Raw genomic sequence first — 17,158 nt, 5'->3', positions numbered from 1 at the left:
AGTCCCCAACTGTGTGTGTGTGTGTGTGTGTGTGTGTGTGTGTGTGTGTGCGCGCGTACGTGCGCGTGTGTGCGTGCACGCACACACAAGCACACTGGGGAAAGAGGATGGCTGGCATATTCATGAATAGCAAGTCCAGCAAGGTTAAAGCAAAGTGAACAAGAGAAAAAATGGCCAACAATGTGGCAGAAAAATCGTCAACAATGTGACAGAAATTTGTGAAAGACAGTGAAAACTTAAACCCACATGGGCAAATAATAAAACAAATTAACTGAATTTTTGAACATATTTGTTCTACCAACACAACAGAAAGGAAGGAGACAGTCATTATTGGAAATGACAAAGAAAACTTCTGGTTTTAAATATTTATTTAAGAAAAAAGTACTAACAAGTGTAAATGGGGAGTCCCAAAGCATTGCTAACAAATTTAAATGGAAAGTTGAAATTATGCTAAAACCTGCTAATAGCAATCTCCCCTAAAAGGAACACAAAATATTTCTAAACTATAGCAGGAAGCCACAAAAGTCTTCTGCTAAATTCACTTACCTGGTACCAAACTTACATGATTCCATTACCTTAATTCTAATATGTACATCTAGAATCAATTTCATATTCCATAATCATTTCACATTTGCTTCAAGACCAAAGGGAAGCATGGCTTAAAAATGACTCATCTCATGATCACCTGAGTCCGTGGGTTCAAGACCAGCCTGCACAACTTGGTGAGATCTCATCGCTACAAAAAATCAATGTCTGTAGTTCCAGCTACTTGGAAAGGAAAGCCTGAGCCCAGCAGGTCAAGGCTGCAGTGGCCGTGAGTGTGCCACTGCCCTCCAGCCTAGGTGACAGAGTGAGACTCCAACTCAAAATAAAAAAAACATTTAAAAAAATGATTCCCCTCCTTATTCTACCAAGGTATCATTGGAACATGACAGCTGTACAGAGAGAAGAATGGGCTTCTGCCAGGTGGACAGCTGCCTCCTCTGAACAATTACCGTTTCAAGGTTGATACTGACCCCTCCTTAACAGAGGCTAATTCTAAACCAGTCAATGTGAACCTGCAGGTTCCTGAAGTTACTAATGCACAATCTAATAAAAATCTGATATCCAAAAAAAGAATCTCTCAAAGCATCTTAATCTGATTTTTAGAAACAGCATGAAAATTTTTAAACTTTCATCTGGAGTCTAATTTATAAGAGAAAGAACTATACTATTTTATGAAAATAAGTCATAGACAAGAAATAAATGCAGTAAGCGTAGTATGTTGGTTTCAACAATTCTTTGTATATTTATTTATTTACTTAAAAAGTACAGAAAAGGTCTTGCTATATTGCCTAAGCTGGTCTCAAACTCCTAGGCTCAAGCAATCCTTCCGCCTTGGTGGCCCAAAATGCTGGGATTTACAAGCATGAGACTGCACTGACATCAACAAGATTTCTGACACTAATTCAGAAACAAAATGTTTTCACTGATTAGGCAGAAAAGCATAACAACAATACTCTGGGTGACTGAATACCTGACTCAATCATAATTTTGAAAAATAATTATCCATTTGTTAGTATCAACCTTAGAAATGGTATCCTAACTCAATTGGCTCTGTCCTATTCTACATTTTGTTAGTTTTTAGTGTCATTATGCACTTAATAGGTTACAGGAAAAATACATTTTTGACATATCATTCAATTATACCATAGCTATGTCAACAATTACCGGAGAGACACCCATTACATGTTAGATGCTAGTTATAAAACGAATATATGCTTATACTCGCCCTCAAGCAATCACAGGTTCTTAACTAAAAACAAAATTATGCACTACTTTAAATAATAATGTGAGTGCTATTCTTACATTACAAACAAAATGTTTAAGAAATAAAGGTGAGTGAGTTCTGTCTAAAATATTGAAGGCTTCAGAGAATTTTATATGCTGAATTGGGCCTGGATGGGTAACTAGAACTCTGCCACCCTCAATAAAAACAAAATGAATAAAGATCTGATATCTAGACTGTCTATGCTAGGATTCAGGAAAGAAAGAGACTGGAGAGAGACAAGTCAGAACACAAAGTGGTGAGAAGTTGCCAATGTGATCTTCCTAAAACTGCAAAACAGAGTGTCACTCTGCACTTAAAATCCCGTAATTACACAACATCTACAGTTTAAAGTGTGAATTACAGCCTTATCTCTTATCACTTCAGCATTTTTAACTGTTTATAATTTCCCCAATAAGTCAGGCTTAGCAAAATGCATTTCGTTCTGCTCAGAATGGTCTTCATGCTGCTGATGAACTCTTGCTTCTAGCTTTTCAAGAATCAATATCACCGGGCGCAGTGGCTCATGCCTGTAATCCCAGCACTTTGGGAGGTGGAGGCGAGAAGATTGCCTGAGCCCACAGGGTCGAGATCAACTTGGTGAGACCTCATCTCTACAATAAATCAAAGATTAGCCAGGCAAGGTGGTGCATGCCTGTGTTCCAACTACTAAGAAGGCTGAGGTGGAAGGATCACCTGAGTCCAAGCAGGTCAAGGTTGCAGCAGCTGTGAGTGTGCCACTGCACTCCAGCCTGGGCGACAGTGTGAGATTCCGACTCAAAAAAAAAAAAAAAAGAAAGAATCACTATTGGTGCTGCCTTCCAATAAATCCACAGAGGGTGAATTCGCCTTCCTCTGAACTTCCCTGTACCTGTAATTCTAGTTAGTATAAAGCCTATGCTAAGGTAGAGTCGTAAAATGGTCTACATGTTTAGGCAGTAGCATGAAGGTCAAGTATAGCCACAGAGTATAAAATAGATATCTGAGATCCTTGATTATGGGGCCGATGCATTATTTATTTTGTATACCCTTTACCTCGCACCTATTGAAAATAAAACAAGTAGAAAAGTGAAAACAGACCCATAGAGCTCTGGCCCATTACAAATTCACTTATCAGCTGCATCCACACTGTCACCTGCTACTTAGATTCTTCCCCCTCTTAACCAATTATTCTAGGTCATCACCTATTTCAGACCCAGGCCTCACTTCACTTACTCTTTGGCAAAGATTAAGACCATCAAGCCGGGCATAATGGCGCATGCCTGTAGTTCCAGCTACTTGAAGGCTAAGGTGGAAGGATCGACTGAGCCCAGCAGGTCGAAGCTGTAGTGGCCATGAGCATGTCACTGCACTCCAGCCTGGGTGACAGAGTGAGAATCCAACTCAAAAAAAAAAATAAGATCAACAAGATATTCTCTTTCCATTTACCTTCCATCTTTCTCAGAAGAAGGTATTCCCCCTAAAATGTTCTTCCTCTTGTCTTACTGTGTACAGTAAGTCCTCTACATACAAACCTTCAAGTTACAAACTTTAACAACATGCATTTGCATTTTTTCATATTATTTCTCTCCACCAGGTGTCAGTATAGCCTGTTAAATACATATAGTACTATATAGTTGATCGTGTTAGTTGGGTACCTAGGTTACCTTTATTGGACTTAAAACAAATTGTACTTATAAACGCACTCTAGGAACTGAACTCATTTGTAAACTGGGAACTTTCTGTATATAAAAGAGTTCCTGAGGAACATTTTCCCTGCTCATTTAAACAAACTCAGATCTTCACTACCCAGTCACTCTCCAGTTGCCACACTATTTCCTTCCTTCCTTTTACTGCCAACTTACAAGGTAATCCCCCATTTTTCTTACATGCACTTCTTCAAACAACCATTCAATATTTAGTAAGCACCTATTATACACAAGGGACTATAAAACATGCAAAAAATATGACTGTCAAATAATTCCTCTAGCCCTCTAAAATCTGACTTCCAAAATACACCAACCCACAGAAGCTTTTTCCCACTTCCATTCTTTTTCCCTCTCTTCAGGGCTACTGACTACCCTCTCGTGATCTGACACGATCCATATGATCACCTCCCACCACAGTTGGAACTACATTTTACTCATTTCTCATCTTTATTCCTTCTCTCCACCATATCCACGTGCTAAGCACTCCATTCTTTGCAGTCTCAGTGCCACTACTAGTCTGCAGCCCCATCATCTTGTGCCTACACTACTGTAGCAATCTCAAGACCTGCTATTTTTTCCTATTTTGCTATTATGCTAATTTTTAACAAATCAAGCATCTTACCTCTAAATTAAACCTGTATGTCATTTTAACACGTTTCTTACTACTAAAAAAACTTAAGTGGAATAAAATACAAACATACAAAAATCCATGCATTCCTTTTTCTTAAAGTAGCTTTACTGCAATGAATTCAGATACCATTCACTCATTAAATGTACACAATTCAAGCTGAGTGCAATGGCTCATGTCTCTAACTCCAGCACTCTGGAGGGCAGAGGCAGGGGAATTGTTTGGGGCCAGGATGTGTGACCAGCCCAGGCAACGCCGTCTCCACAAAAAAAAGGTTTTCGAGTCAGCCAGGCATGGTAATGTGTACCTGTAATCCCAGCTACTTGGGAGGCCAAGGCAGGAGGATCCCTTGAGTCCAGGAATTAGAGGCTACAGTGAGCTATTATCAGGCCACTGCATTCCAGGCTGGATGACAGAGTGAGACCCTAACTCTAAAAAAGAAAAAGTATACAACTCAAAGGATTTTAGTACATTTAAGATACATACATCACAAAAATTAAGTTTAGATCATGTCATCCTTCAAAAGGAAACTCCGAACCGGGCAAGGTAGCATGCACGTTTATAGTCCCAGTTAATCAGGAGGCTGAGGTCAGCCTGGGTAGCACAGGCAGGCCTACCTACCTTAAGTAGTCACTACTCTAGTTTTTTTCCTCTACAGACTGCTCTATTCTGGTCTTTCACATAAATGGAATCATAGCATGTGGTCTTTTGTGACTGGCTTCTTTTACTAACATGTTTTCAAAACTTATCCATATTGTAGCATACCGGGGGATTTAAAGAAAACCAATTCTTTTGGGGGACAGGCCCCTTGAAGTACAGGCTTCCCGCTCCAGGTAAGTGTTCTAGGAACCCACAAGCATCAGTGTACCAGCTAGTGCTGTGAGAGGCTGAGTTCGGCTTCAGTGAATTTTTTCTCTTTTTGGACATCCTTTCAGGTGTTTGCCCATTCAATGATGGGCGACTTACTAGTGAACCTGCCCACACCGCACAGAGTGTTTAGTAGCAGTTTTTTTGTTCGTTTGTTTTTGAAGCAGAAAACGGCATAACTCCAATGCCCACCCTCCCCGTTCATCTCATCTCACCCCGAGCAACTTGTTTGTTTCCCCAATGAAAAGAGTCCTCAGAGAGACACATTTTGCCTATAGGAGAGAGGTGAGACAAGCAGAAGCACTAAAAGGCATCAAAATTGACTAGTTTAAAACGCTATGAGCAGTGGAAAAAGGATCTCAATAGGGGCATGGCTTGAAGGTGACTGGAATTTAAACAAGAATAAATTCACAAATTTTGTTTTGTGAGAAGGATTTTCACTCCACCACTCAGGCTGGAGTGTAGTGACATACTCATGGCTACCACAGTTCCGACCTGCTGGGCTCAGGGGACCTTTCTGCCTCAGTCTTCCAAGTAGCTGCAACTACAAGCGCTCATCACATCTGGCTAATTTTTTTATTTGTTATAGAGATGAGGTTTCACCAAGTTGCCCAGGCTGGTATCAAACCCCTGGGCTCAGGTAATCCTCTCACCTCAGCCTCCCAAAGAGTTGGGATTACGGGCATGAGCCACTACACCCAGACTAAAGACACAATTTTTTATAAATATATTCCAGGTTTTTTGGTGTCCCCCCATCGTATATCAGTACTTCATCTCCTTGATGGCTAAATAACATTCCATTATATGAATATAACACATTCTATTTATCCATTCATCTGCTGATGGACAAATAGGTTGTTTCTACCTTTTGGCTATTATAAATAATGCTGTTATGAACATCTGTGTTCAAGTTTTTGTGTAAACACATTTCCAACTCTCTTGGGTATATACCTGGAAGTGGAATTGTTAGATCACATGGTAATTATGTTTAATTATCTGAATAACTGCCAGACTGCTTTCTAAAGCAGCTGCATCATGTTCCATTCCCACCAGCAATGTTTGAGGGTTCTGATTTCTCTACATCCTCATCAACACTTGCTATCGCCTGACTTTTTTATTTTAGCTTTCTTAACTGGTGTGAAGTAGTATCCCACTATGGTTTTATTTTGCATTTCTACATGAATAATGATGCCACATTTCTTCTTCTAATGTGTTTGCTGGCCATCTATGTATCTTATCTGGAGACACATCTATTCAGATACTTTATCCATTTTTAAATTAGGTTGTCTTTTTCTTATTGGGTTGTAAAAGTTCTTTATATATTCTAGATACAAGTCCCTTTTAAGACATATAATTTGCAAATACTCTTTTTTTTTTTTTTAAGAGACAGGGTCTCATTCTGTTACCCAGGCTAGAGTGCAAGGGTGGGATCACAGCTCAGTGCATCGTTGAACTTCTGGGCTCAAGTGATCCTCTCACCTCAGCCTCCTGAATAGCTAGGACTACAAGTGCACATGACCACACCCAGCTAGTTTTTTATTTTTATTTTTTTGTAGACACAGGTTCTTGCTTTGTTTTTCAGGCAGGTGTTGAACTCCTAGCCTCAAGTGATCCTCCCAAAGTCCTGGGGTTACCGGTATGAGTGACCGCACCAGGTGATTATATTGCTTTTTACCAAGTCTTAAAACTAGGAAGTGTGAGTTCTCCTACTTAGCTCTTCTTTTTCAATATTGTTTTGGCTATCCAGGGTCTTGCAATTCCACATGAATGTTAGAATCTGCTTGTCAATTCCTACCAACAGGCCAGCTGGAATTCTGAGGGGGACTGAGCTAAATCTGCAGGCCAGTTTGGGGGGTACTGCCATCCCAACAACTTTAAGTCTTCAAATTCATGGACATGGGATGGTTTTCATTTATTTAGAAGCATCAGTATGCATGGTCCATATAATTTAAGGCCTTTAGCACCTATATTAGTAAGAAAGGCACATAAAATAATTTACTGGTTAATTAATCAAGTATTTCCTAATTTAAACCTTAAAGATACAGAGTTTTACATGACAGGCTATTTACTAAGTATTATTAAGCTCTTAAATCAAAAGAGCTTACTGTAACATTTTCAAAAGAAAACTTAAAAATCAAATGGCTGGAAATTCCCACCTGGTATCTTTTGTCATTCACTGAAAGGCACTTTCACTGTTAGTTTTTTGCTGCTGTTGTTGTTTTTAAAGAAAGTTATAGGTACATAAGTCCCTCACCAAACTGTGAGAGGAAAAGAGAGCATGAGTAAGAAAATGATCATCACTGGTAGACATTAATCTGAAGCCCCGATTTAATCACAGATGGGCCCTGACAAACTGCCTGGCAATCATCCTAGCTTACGCTTATCAAGATGGCTATCTACAATCACCAGTGACCCTAATGCTCATGAATGGGTATGTGCTTACTTCATTCCCAAAATCCATTCTAAATCTTCAAGAATCAGAGGACCGGCTGAGAAACTAAATCAGAAAAAGGGAAACACGTCTTTAGAAATGAATGATCCTCTGGCTAATTTTTTTCCTTTAGTAAGACAGGTTAGCTGGCAAGCTAATACCCGTTTTACATTCAAGCAAGTATTTGAAGTTAGGTTAATAACACCAAGATTCCACCTGCAGAGCTGTTCTTGATCCATTAAGAATCAAGTCTAAAACTCTGGTTGTTCCACTGTAGTCGTTCCCATGAGAGGACACTTGAGTTAGCACTTCTGGACTTGATCAAGCCTCACATACACCCTATTGAGCACAAGCTTAGAAAATCATTCTAGATCTAGCCACTTGTACCACTACTTTAACAGTTAGTGCCATTTCTTTTCCACAGTACACTGCCTTTTTAAAAAGCTTTAAAAATGTTACTCTCCTAGTATCAGCCTATCCATCAGCAACCCTGAGATTTCATACCACGAACATTAGTTAATAAGAAACTTCTTTCCAGTCTCCTACACAGCAATCTCAGACTTTTCACCACGTATCTAATGATATTTTAATGGAATCGTACACAAAACTCAAGATTCTTATCAAATAAGAAATGATTATGAAACTATCCTCGCAAAATATCTCATGTTGGAATGTCGGATAAACCCTCAAGAAGTCCTTACAGGAAGAAAATTTAGGTATCTCAACATTTTCCAGAATCAAAAACTCTTAAAAATGTGCAGTCTAATATACAAAAATAAAAACACACATAATGATAACTTAAAAACATTTCAAGAAATCCTGAGTCTTTGACTAATCTTATCATATTCCAATATTTTTAAATGAATAAGGCAAATACCTAATACATTCCAAATTATTCAGGTAATCAGTATATTCATTTAAAGTATCCAATCCTTTAAACTATCACTTGGTGAGTTTCAGGCATTGAAAAGTTAATTCAACTATGTATGACAGCAGTATCTAGGCTATCACTTTGTGCTAAGAGAATTTTTTAAGTTGAATTTTGTGTAAATGAGTATGTCCTGAAAAGCCTGCAGGGAGGAAAGACACTGAGGAACATCTAACGAAGCTTACATCAAATCACATCATTTACAGTAAGTCTTTGAATGCAGAGCAAAGACATGAGAAAGAGATTTGGCATTAGCAACAACTCAGAAAAAAAGTAACTGCCCAAAACCAAAAAGTGGCACCCCATCTCAAAAAGACCTATAAGAAATAAGCTAACCTCTTTCAAATATATTAGGTTTCACACTTTATTATGATTATGCATTTGTAGCTGTTTTTTTAAAAAACTACCTAAAATGCCAATATTATTACAACAGCTGAGTTGAAATAAAGACTACATTATATGAAAAACAGAATGCAAACTACTGTAGGTGCAAAGAGACAGGCAGTCAATGCTGAGTGGTATAATCAAAGTCCTTTTTCTCATTTCATTTCACTAAAATTTCTACACACAAATGAAATTGTGGAGACGTATTCATTTTATTTTGAAGAGAGTAAAGGGAGTATTAAAAAATAAAGAAGTGTATAAAAAATGACAAGTTTTATAATATCCATATAAGTACATTATCGTTCCCAAAGATTCTCAATGTTTTAATAACAGCTCAACAAACACTGTGATAAATCCACTAGATTATATGATGCACTGCCATCATAAAGAATACACATAAATATATACAACAAAGATGACTCACTACAATAACTGCCCTGTCATTGAATGTTTCAGGTAACTGCCACTAATTCCAAAGAGAAATACTACCATTCCAAGACTTTTGGTCTAAGGTCACCCGATCCATGTCCCTGAATGCTGCAGTGCCTGGTCCATATTAACTCATACCTAATTCCTCACAGAAGGCATCAGCAGAAAGGCCAAATCAACACAGCCATCTCATACAGAATTTGGAGCTCAGCAAGACCTACATACCGGCAAGTCCACACTAACATCAGTACCATCCAGAAGGGACACCCGACACGTGATGACGGACTTGGCATCTCCAGCTGCAGGAATATGTGTGGCAGCTCGTTGTGCCTCTCGGAGTCGTTCCTTCTCAGCATGTTTACGCAGAGAGCGACGCCCGAGTGTTCTGCGGAAGAAGCTCAGCATTTTTGTCACTATAAAACCAGAGAGAAAAAGATGGCATTAGGAAAAATTATATTCTCCATAACTTGCAGTCAGACAAAAGGTATTACTTAGTAAAGTCCTGCCGGGTGTGGTGGCTCCTGCCTGTAATCCCAGCACTTGGGGAGGCAGAGGCAAGAGGATTACTGAGCCCGGGGCTTCGAGACCAGTTTGGGCAACCCGGCAAGACCACATCTCTACAATACATCAAAAAACTAGCCTGGCATGGTGGTGTGTGCCTGTGGTTCCAGCTATCTGGAAGGCTGAGGTGGCCATGATCATGCCACTGCACTCCACCTGGGCAACAGAGTAAGACTCTAACAGAAAAAAAAAAGTCCTGTGGATATTAGTAGGAATGCTATTAAAGAGCTTCTGGTCAAGTAAATTTAGAAAAAATAAAACTGGCAACTCTTTATACATATTTCAAAACATCTTACTGTACATTAGAAACATATAAAATTTCTATTAAAAAGTAAATTTAAAAACTTGGCTACTTTAATTCAAATTTTTTAAAGACTTTTATATGTAAAACAAAACTATGGTTTGCAGCTTTCTAAATTTACTAGACCCGCCTAGGCAGCGAGACTTCATCTCTACAATAAATCAAAAAATCAGCCGGGTGTGGTAGCACATGCCTGTAATTCTGGCTACTTGGAAGGCTGAGGCGGAAGGATCGCCAGAGCCCAGCAGGTCGAGGCTGTTGTGGCCAGGAGCGGCCACTGCACTCCAGTCTGGGCGACAGGGTGAGACTCCAACTCAAAAAAAAAAAAAAAAAAAATTTACTGGACTTTTTTATAAGAAGCTGATCTGGTAGGAGAGGACAAACATGAAGTTCATCAGGTCTTTTGAATTAATAAATTATACATACAGTAGTTGTATATCCCTATAAACATTAGAAGACAAGGTTAGACACTAATGATCATAAAAATCCTGACAGGTTCTACTTCTTTTTTGAGGATTCATAATAAAAATATAAAAAGAATCACCTATTTCAGTTAAAATATAAATGTAATCAAATGAGTTTTATAAAAAAACCTATTACTTTCAGATTTTAAATTACTACTTAACATAAACCTTTAAACGTCAAATTACTTTAATACTACTAGGTTTCTTTGTACCTATTAAGAACATTAAATTTAACCAAAATAGTTACAACAGGCATTAGTCCAGCCTAGGAAACACAACAAAACCTCATCTGACAAGAAAATCAACAAACCAGCCGGCCATGGTGGCGTAAGTCTGTAGCCCCAGCCACTTAGGAGGCTGAGGCGGAAGGATCGCCTAAGCCTGGGAGGCTGAAGCTGCGATGAGCTGTGATCGTGCCACTGCACTCCAGCCTGGGTGACAGAGTGAGACTGACTCAAAAAAAAAAAAAAAAGAAAAACAGGTATGAGTATATTTAAAATGCAGTACCCTAGCCGGGCTTGGTGGCTCAGCCTGTAATCCCAGCACTTTGGGAGGCCTAGGTGAGCGGACTGCCTGAGCCCGCAGGTTCAAGACCCTCCCGGGCAACCTGGCGAAACCTCGTCTCTACCATAAATCAAATATCAGCCAGGCGTGGTAGCACACGCCTGTATAGTTCTGGCTACTTGTGAGGCTGAGGCGGAAGGATCGCTGGAGCCCAGCAGGGTGAGGCTGTGGTGGCCGGGAGCATGCCACTGCCCTCCAGTCTGGGTGGACAGATTGAGACTCCAACTCAAAAAAAAAAAAAAAAAAAGAGTAAGAGTATATAACTAAGCCAACAAATAAACAAAAAAGATAATTATTAATTCCAGAGAAAACAAGAAGATGTACAGAAAAGGGAAAGTAATCACAACACACATGACTCAGTTGCTTATGATTTAAATATCCATAATACTATAAACACTAAATACTGGCCCAACAATAACTGAGAGGAGGTATTTAACAGAAGTAGCAGATACAGGTGTAGAAAGGAGCTAATTCTTGCCTAGTAGCAACCAACAGATAATTACTAAAATTAAAAATCAAGAAGTAGCAACAAAGGCATGTGACTTAAAATGTGAAAGTGGTTGCCAGGAGAGGGAGCAGTGGAATTCAGAAGTGCTGTTTTCTCAAAAGAAGTCTTCAGGTTAGATGACTCTTTCAACTAGATTTATTTATAAACCTCACAAAATAAAATCTAATTTTAAGAGAAACAAGTGCTATCATATAAAAATATATATTGAAGATTATCACACACATTTTACAAGCATGTATACTATTGTGTAATTAGGTAAACTAATCCCAAAGGCGTAACTAAAATATTAGACAGCTTTCCAGTTTACAAGGAACCCATACACAGCACTTGGTGCCAGTCTCTCCAGATTTTTTCAGGCACTGCTCCCTCTGCGCCTTGCTAACCAGTCTCATTTCAGCTGCGTATGTAAGACTGTACTTGTTATCCCAGACTTCTAAAGCCCTTGTGTCAGATAATCCCTACATATTCCTTTGGACTCAACTCCACCAATATCTGGTGAGAAACATTCTCTGACACTCAAAAAGTTAGTCACTCCTGTCATTACAATTCCAATGAACCTTGAAAATATTTTACTGTTTCACAGATCAGATTATAATTATTCATGTACCAGTTTGCCTCTTTTATTGTAAACAATTTGAGAACACAATCCCTACTCTGAATGGTTAGCTACCCAGCACAATTCATAATTCTGAACAACAAATGTTTATGAAATAATCTTACCTTGCCTTCAGAAAAACTTCCCTGGCATTCTCATTTTGATGAGAAAACTAAGGGTCAAAGAAATTAAACCACTGACCAAATCCATTATGTTGTAAATAATGAAGACAAAGGTTAAAAGTTAAAAATTTCTGATTCCAAATCTTAGCCTCTCTTGCTGTGTCACAGAACCATTCATGAAAAACTCACATTTTAGAGAGGAGGGAAATTTTTAAACATCAGATATTAAAGGAGATGTAAAATATATACCAATCACAATATATGGACCTGTTTTAGATTCTGATTCAAATAAACTTTAAATTGCCAAATGCCATCATTGGGGAAAACTAAGTAAAAGTACACAGAAAAATTCTGTACTACTGTTGCAACTTTTACAAAAGTCTAAAATTATTTCAAAAAAAAAGTTAAAAAAAAAAAGTCATACCACATGCAGATAGCTCTCAACTTACAATTGGGTAACTTCCCCGATACGCCCATTGTAAATTGAAAATAATGTTAAGTTGAAAATGCATTTAAGGCTGAGCACACACCTGTACGTCTAGCAGGCTGACAAGAGAGGATTGCCTGAGTTCAGGAGTTGGAGATCAGTCTGGGCAACACAGCAAGCCCTCATATCTCTTAAATAAGTCAAAAAATTAGCCCGGAATAGTGGGACATGCCTGTAGTCCTAGTTATTTGGGAGGCTGAGGCGGAAGGCTTGCCTGAGCCCAAAAGGTCATGGCTGTGGGAGGCATGATCATGCCACTATACTTTCTACCTGGGTGACAGAGTGAGACTCAGACTCAGGAAAAAAAAAAAAACATTTAATACTCCTATACTACTCAACATCACACTAGTCTACCTTAAATGTGCTCAGCACACTTACATTAGCCTACAGTTAGGTAAAGTCACCTAATACAAAGCCTATTTCATAATAAAGTGCTAAATATCTCATGTAATTTATTGAATGCTGCACTGAAAGTGAAAAGCAGAATGACTGTTTGGGTACCCCAAGTACTATATCTACTGAATGTGTATTGCTTTCACACCACTGTACAATTTAAAAATCTTAAGTCAGGGACCATTCATATATTGTTTACAAAGAAGGCTTGCACAACCAATTGACTCTTTAGACATGTTTATAAACCTTATAAAAACTAAAATATTAAAATAAAAACCACCATATGTAAAAAAAGTCAACAGCTTCAATAAAATTGAAGATCATTCTCATTTTTTAAGTATGCAAGCTCCTGTGTAATTAGGTAAACTAGTAAAGTCATGACTGTTGTCATTTGAACTTCCCATTAAAATAAATTTCACATGCATACATATTTGAATACTGATTGGATTGTTTATGATAACCAAGGAACTACTGCCACTTTTCTTTGAGATAAAACAGTAGTATTGAAGTTATGTGGGTTTTTTTTTAAGAGTCCTTATCTTTTAGAGATATATACTCAAATATTTATAAAAGATATGTTGTCTGGCATTTGCATCAAAATAATACAAGGTAAGAAGACTGCCTGAGCCCAGGGGATTGAGGCCAGCCTGGGCAACTTGGCAAGAACTCGTCTCAACAACAAATCAAAAAATTTGCCAGGCGTGGAGGCACACAGCTATAGCTACATGGTAGGCTAAGGTAAGGATCACCTGAGCCCTGCAGGTCAAGGCTGTGGTGAGTGAGCGTGCGACTGCACTCCAGCCTGGGGACAAAGTGAGATTCCAACTCAATCAATCAATCAACCAATCAATCAATCAAACAAGGAAGGAGTTAAAACAGTGATAGAGATAAACGGATTGGCCAGATAACTGTAGAAGCTGGATGATCAGTGCACATTGTGTTGTCTTCTTCTGACTACTTTTGTGTATGTTGAATTTTTTCATAGTTGAAAAGTTGGTTTTTTTTTTTGAGTTGGAGTCTCACTCTGTCGCCCAGACTGGAGCGCAGTGGCCGCTCCTGGCCACCGCAGCCTCGACCAGCTGGGCTCCGGCGATCCTTCCGCCTCAGCTTTCCGAGTAGCCGGAACTACAGGCGTGCACTACCACGCCCGGCTGATTTTTTGATTTATTGTGGAGACGAGGTCTCGCCTGCCCAGGCGGGTCTCAAACCTGCGGGCCCAGGCAATCCACTCACCTCAGCCTCCCAAAGGTGTGGGATTACAGGCTGAGCCACCGAGCCCAGCAAAAAGTTTTTTAAATGAAAAAAAATCTTCAAAATGCACTATAACTGTCTAGTATATAGGAAGTAAATTCATTATAAACAATTTTTCTGGTTTTCACCTTATTCTGACACCTTGAATACAGACTCACTATACAAGAGTTAACAAAGCTTTCTTGCAGACTTAGAATTTTAATAACTGTGTATTTTGAACTAGAAAACCAGTGTCATAAACAAGTTCTTTATACAAAAATATGAAAGCACCTTACAAGAAAATAAACTGCAGATGGACTAAACAGTTAAAGTGAAAAATTAATGAAAAAGACTAGAACACAACAAATAGTATGAGGGTGAAGAGCTTTTAAACAGTTTGCTAAAAATTGTTTTGAAGGATGAATATATAATTTAATACACAACTATTACAAATCACTAAGATAAACAACCCAACAGAAAAAAAATTAGCAAGATATGAGTAAGTCCTAAAAGATAACTTTAAAAATATTAATTAAAAAGCTCAACAGTAACCAAACAAATCCAAGTTAAAAAATAAGATATTGTTTACAAAAGACTCAAGATAACTGGTGTCAAAAAGGATGAAAGAAAAACACTCTCATATACTGTCCTTTTTGGAAAGGGATTTGACCACACTGTTAACAATGTTGATGTGTATACCCTTTCACTCAGCAATTCTATTTCTGGTAGGATAATCTAAAGAAAATTGTAATTCGTGTGCTCTAAATTGTAGAAACAAGGATTTTTCAGGGCATAATTGACTTAAGAAAATTTTAAATATGTCCATCAATGTGCAAATAGTTAAACAAGTTACGGCCCATACAGCGGAATACAATACAGATGTTTTCAATGTATAGTTGACTTAGATACTGACAAAATCTGTCAGTGAAAAAATAAAACTACAGAAAAACGAAGAGAATTTATTATCCCACAATGCAGTGGGACACACACACACACACACACACACACACACAGAGAGATAAGGAGGACACAGAATTCGAACTGTTGGTGAGATTCTCTCTGGAAAGGGTCATGCCAGGGGTCGCAATGAAAACACACAAATGTGTCATTCAGAGGTTTTTTTTTTAAGTACTCAATGATCTTGAGGTAAAAAAATGTTTTAAACAGGCGCCCCATAATGATTCTTTCCCCTCCTACCTGCACCCTCTACTCCCACTCTTCATGTTGTACCAGCATTCCCGATGCCGGCTCCCCACGCAGTTTAGAACCTAACAGAAGTCTGTTTGTTTAAATACATGACCCTTCCAGGCAGCCCAGCATCAGCTCTTCCACTCTTTCTGCTCGTCCAAGAGTCTTTCTAATTCCAAACCTTTCTTCATCAGCTGGTCCATCTTTCCGGAATGCTCTTTTCCCACTTACCTCCCTCCCATCCTCTCCCACTTCACCAGGCTAACTTCAGACTTACACCTGAAATACGTTTCCTCAAAAAGCATTCCCAGACGCCTGAGCCTAAGCAGGTGCCCCTTTCAGCACTCTTTGCCTTTTCTTTATAACACTTACAGACACTGTAACACCTCGTCATTTTTGAGTCAGGTTCTCACTGTGTTGCTCAGGCTGGAGTGCAGTGGCACCATCACAGCTCACCAGAGCCTCCACCTCCTTGGCTCAGGTGATCCTCCGGCCTCAACCTCCCCAAGAGCTGGAAGGCACCACTGTGTCCGGCTAATTTTTGCTTTTGTTTTGTTTTTTGTAGAAATGAGGTCTCACTATGTTGCCCAAGCTGGTCTGGAACTCCCGGGCCCAAGTAATCCTCCTGCCTCGGCCTACCAAAGTGCTGGGATTACAGGCCTTAGCTACTGCGCCCGGCCTTTTTTTTTTTTTTTTTAAACTGGCTACTTCTCCCACTAAGATACAAGGACAGGGACCCAGTCTAACTCGCTCGCTAGTATGACCCAACAGCTAGCATGGCAACCTGCATATCAGGCGCTCAACGCACTAAAAAGATACAGTGACATTTTGGGGTGGTAGGGCTATGTGGCTTCCCCCGAAAAAGTAATTTTTTATATGCAATTTCTAACTTTTCGACAGGGAACAAGAAGAATTCCCCTTACAGTGACAAAATACAAACTGAAGCAATCTGTTTAGTATCTAACAGAAGTTTGGTTTTTTTAAACACATATCCGAAACCCAAAAGTTTGCCACAAAATGTGTACACTCTTTTTTTTTTTCTTTTTCCTAAATGTGTACACGCTTACCTGGCTGGTGGCCACAATCTGGTAAGCAGCTGCTTTTTGATAAAGCAATATGCCGACATACAGCAAATGCCTTCAAGATACGAGTCTCTCTCGCCCTGGTCATTCCAATAAGGAAAACGTAAGCGAGTAACTCCACAGGCGCAGTTACATCCATCGTCCTCCGATCAAGTTAACGCATAAACAAGGGGGCAGGGGGACCGGCAAACTATCTTCCCGCGTACAAGGAACCCCCCTGGCTGGGGCGGGCTCAGCACCGGGTCACGTCAGACGTGGAATGAGCGAAGCCGTGGGTTCCAGGAGAAACGGAGCGCTGGGTATTTCCCTGCTACGGCTGGAGAGAAACTTCTGATACGCGTTTCAGATCTCGCCCCACGGCTTCGACGAGCGGGTGTGCTGGCTCTTAGGCCGCAAATCGGGAGACTAAGTCGCCAGGGAAACAAAGGCAGACAAGCCGCCAACGTGCACACACCGCGGCGGCCGCCCTCACCGAGACAAACGCCACGGGCGGGGGCGGGG

The 17,158-nt window shown here is 39.5% G+C and overlaps 1 protein-coding gene across 1 annotated transcript in view; it reads right to left on the bottom strand.

Annotated features, from left to right (window-relative positions):
- EPB41L5 (erythrocyte membrane protein band 4.1 like 5) overlaps positions 1–16,677 on the bottom strand; it is a 141,084-nt gene extending 124,407 nt beyond the window's left edge. Inside the window, exons 1-2 of the mRNA XM_008059330.1 lie at positions 16,643–16,677; positions 9,388–9,575 (exon numbers count right to left, since the gene is read on the bottom strand). Coding sequence (XP_008057521.1) covers positions 9,388–9,567 — 180 coding nt within the window. The 5' untranslated portion in view covers positions 9,568–9,575; positions 16,643–16,677. The remainder of the gene's footprint in view (positions 1–9,387; positions 9,576–16,642) is intronic.
- Positions 16,678–17,158: the final 481 nt, after the last annotated feature.

Source organism: Carlito syrichta, unplaced genomic scaffold, assembly GCF_000164805.1.
Source record: "Carlito syrichta isolate Samal-C Ts95f unplaced genomic scaffold, Tarsius_syrichta-2.0.1 Scaffold303994, whole genome shotgun sequence".
Taxonomy (NCBI): domain Eukaryota; kingdom Metazoa; phylum Chordata; class Mammalia; order Primates; family Tarsiidae; genus Carlito; species Carlito syrichta.
This window is presented reverse-complemented; position numbering and strand designations above follow the sequence as displayed.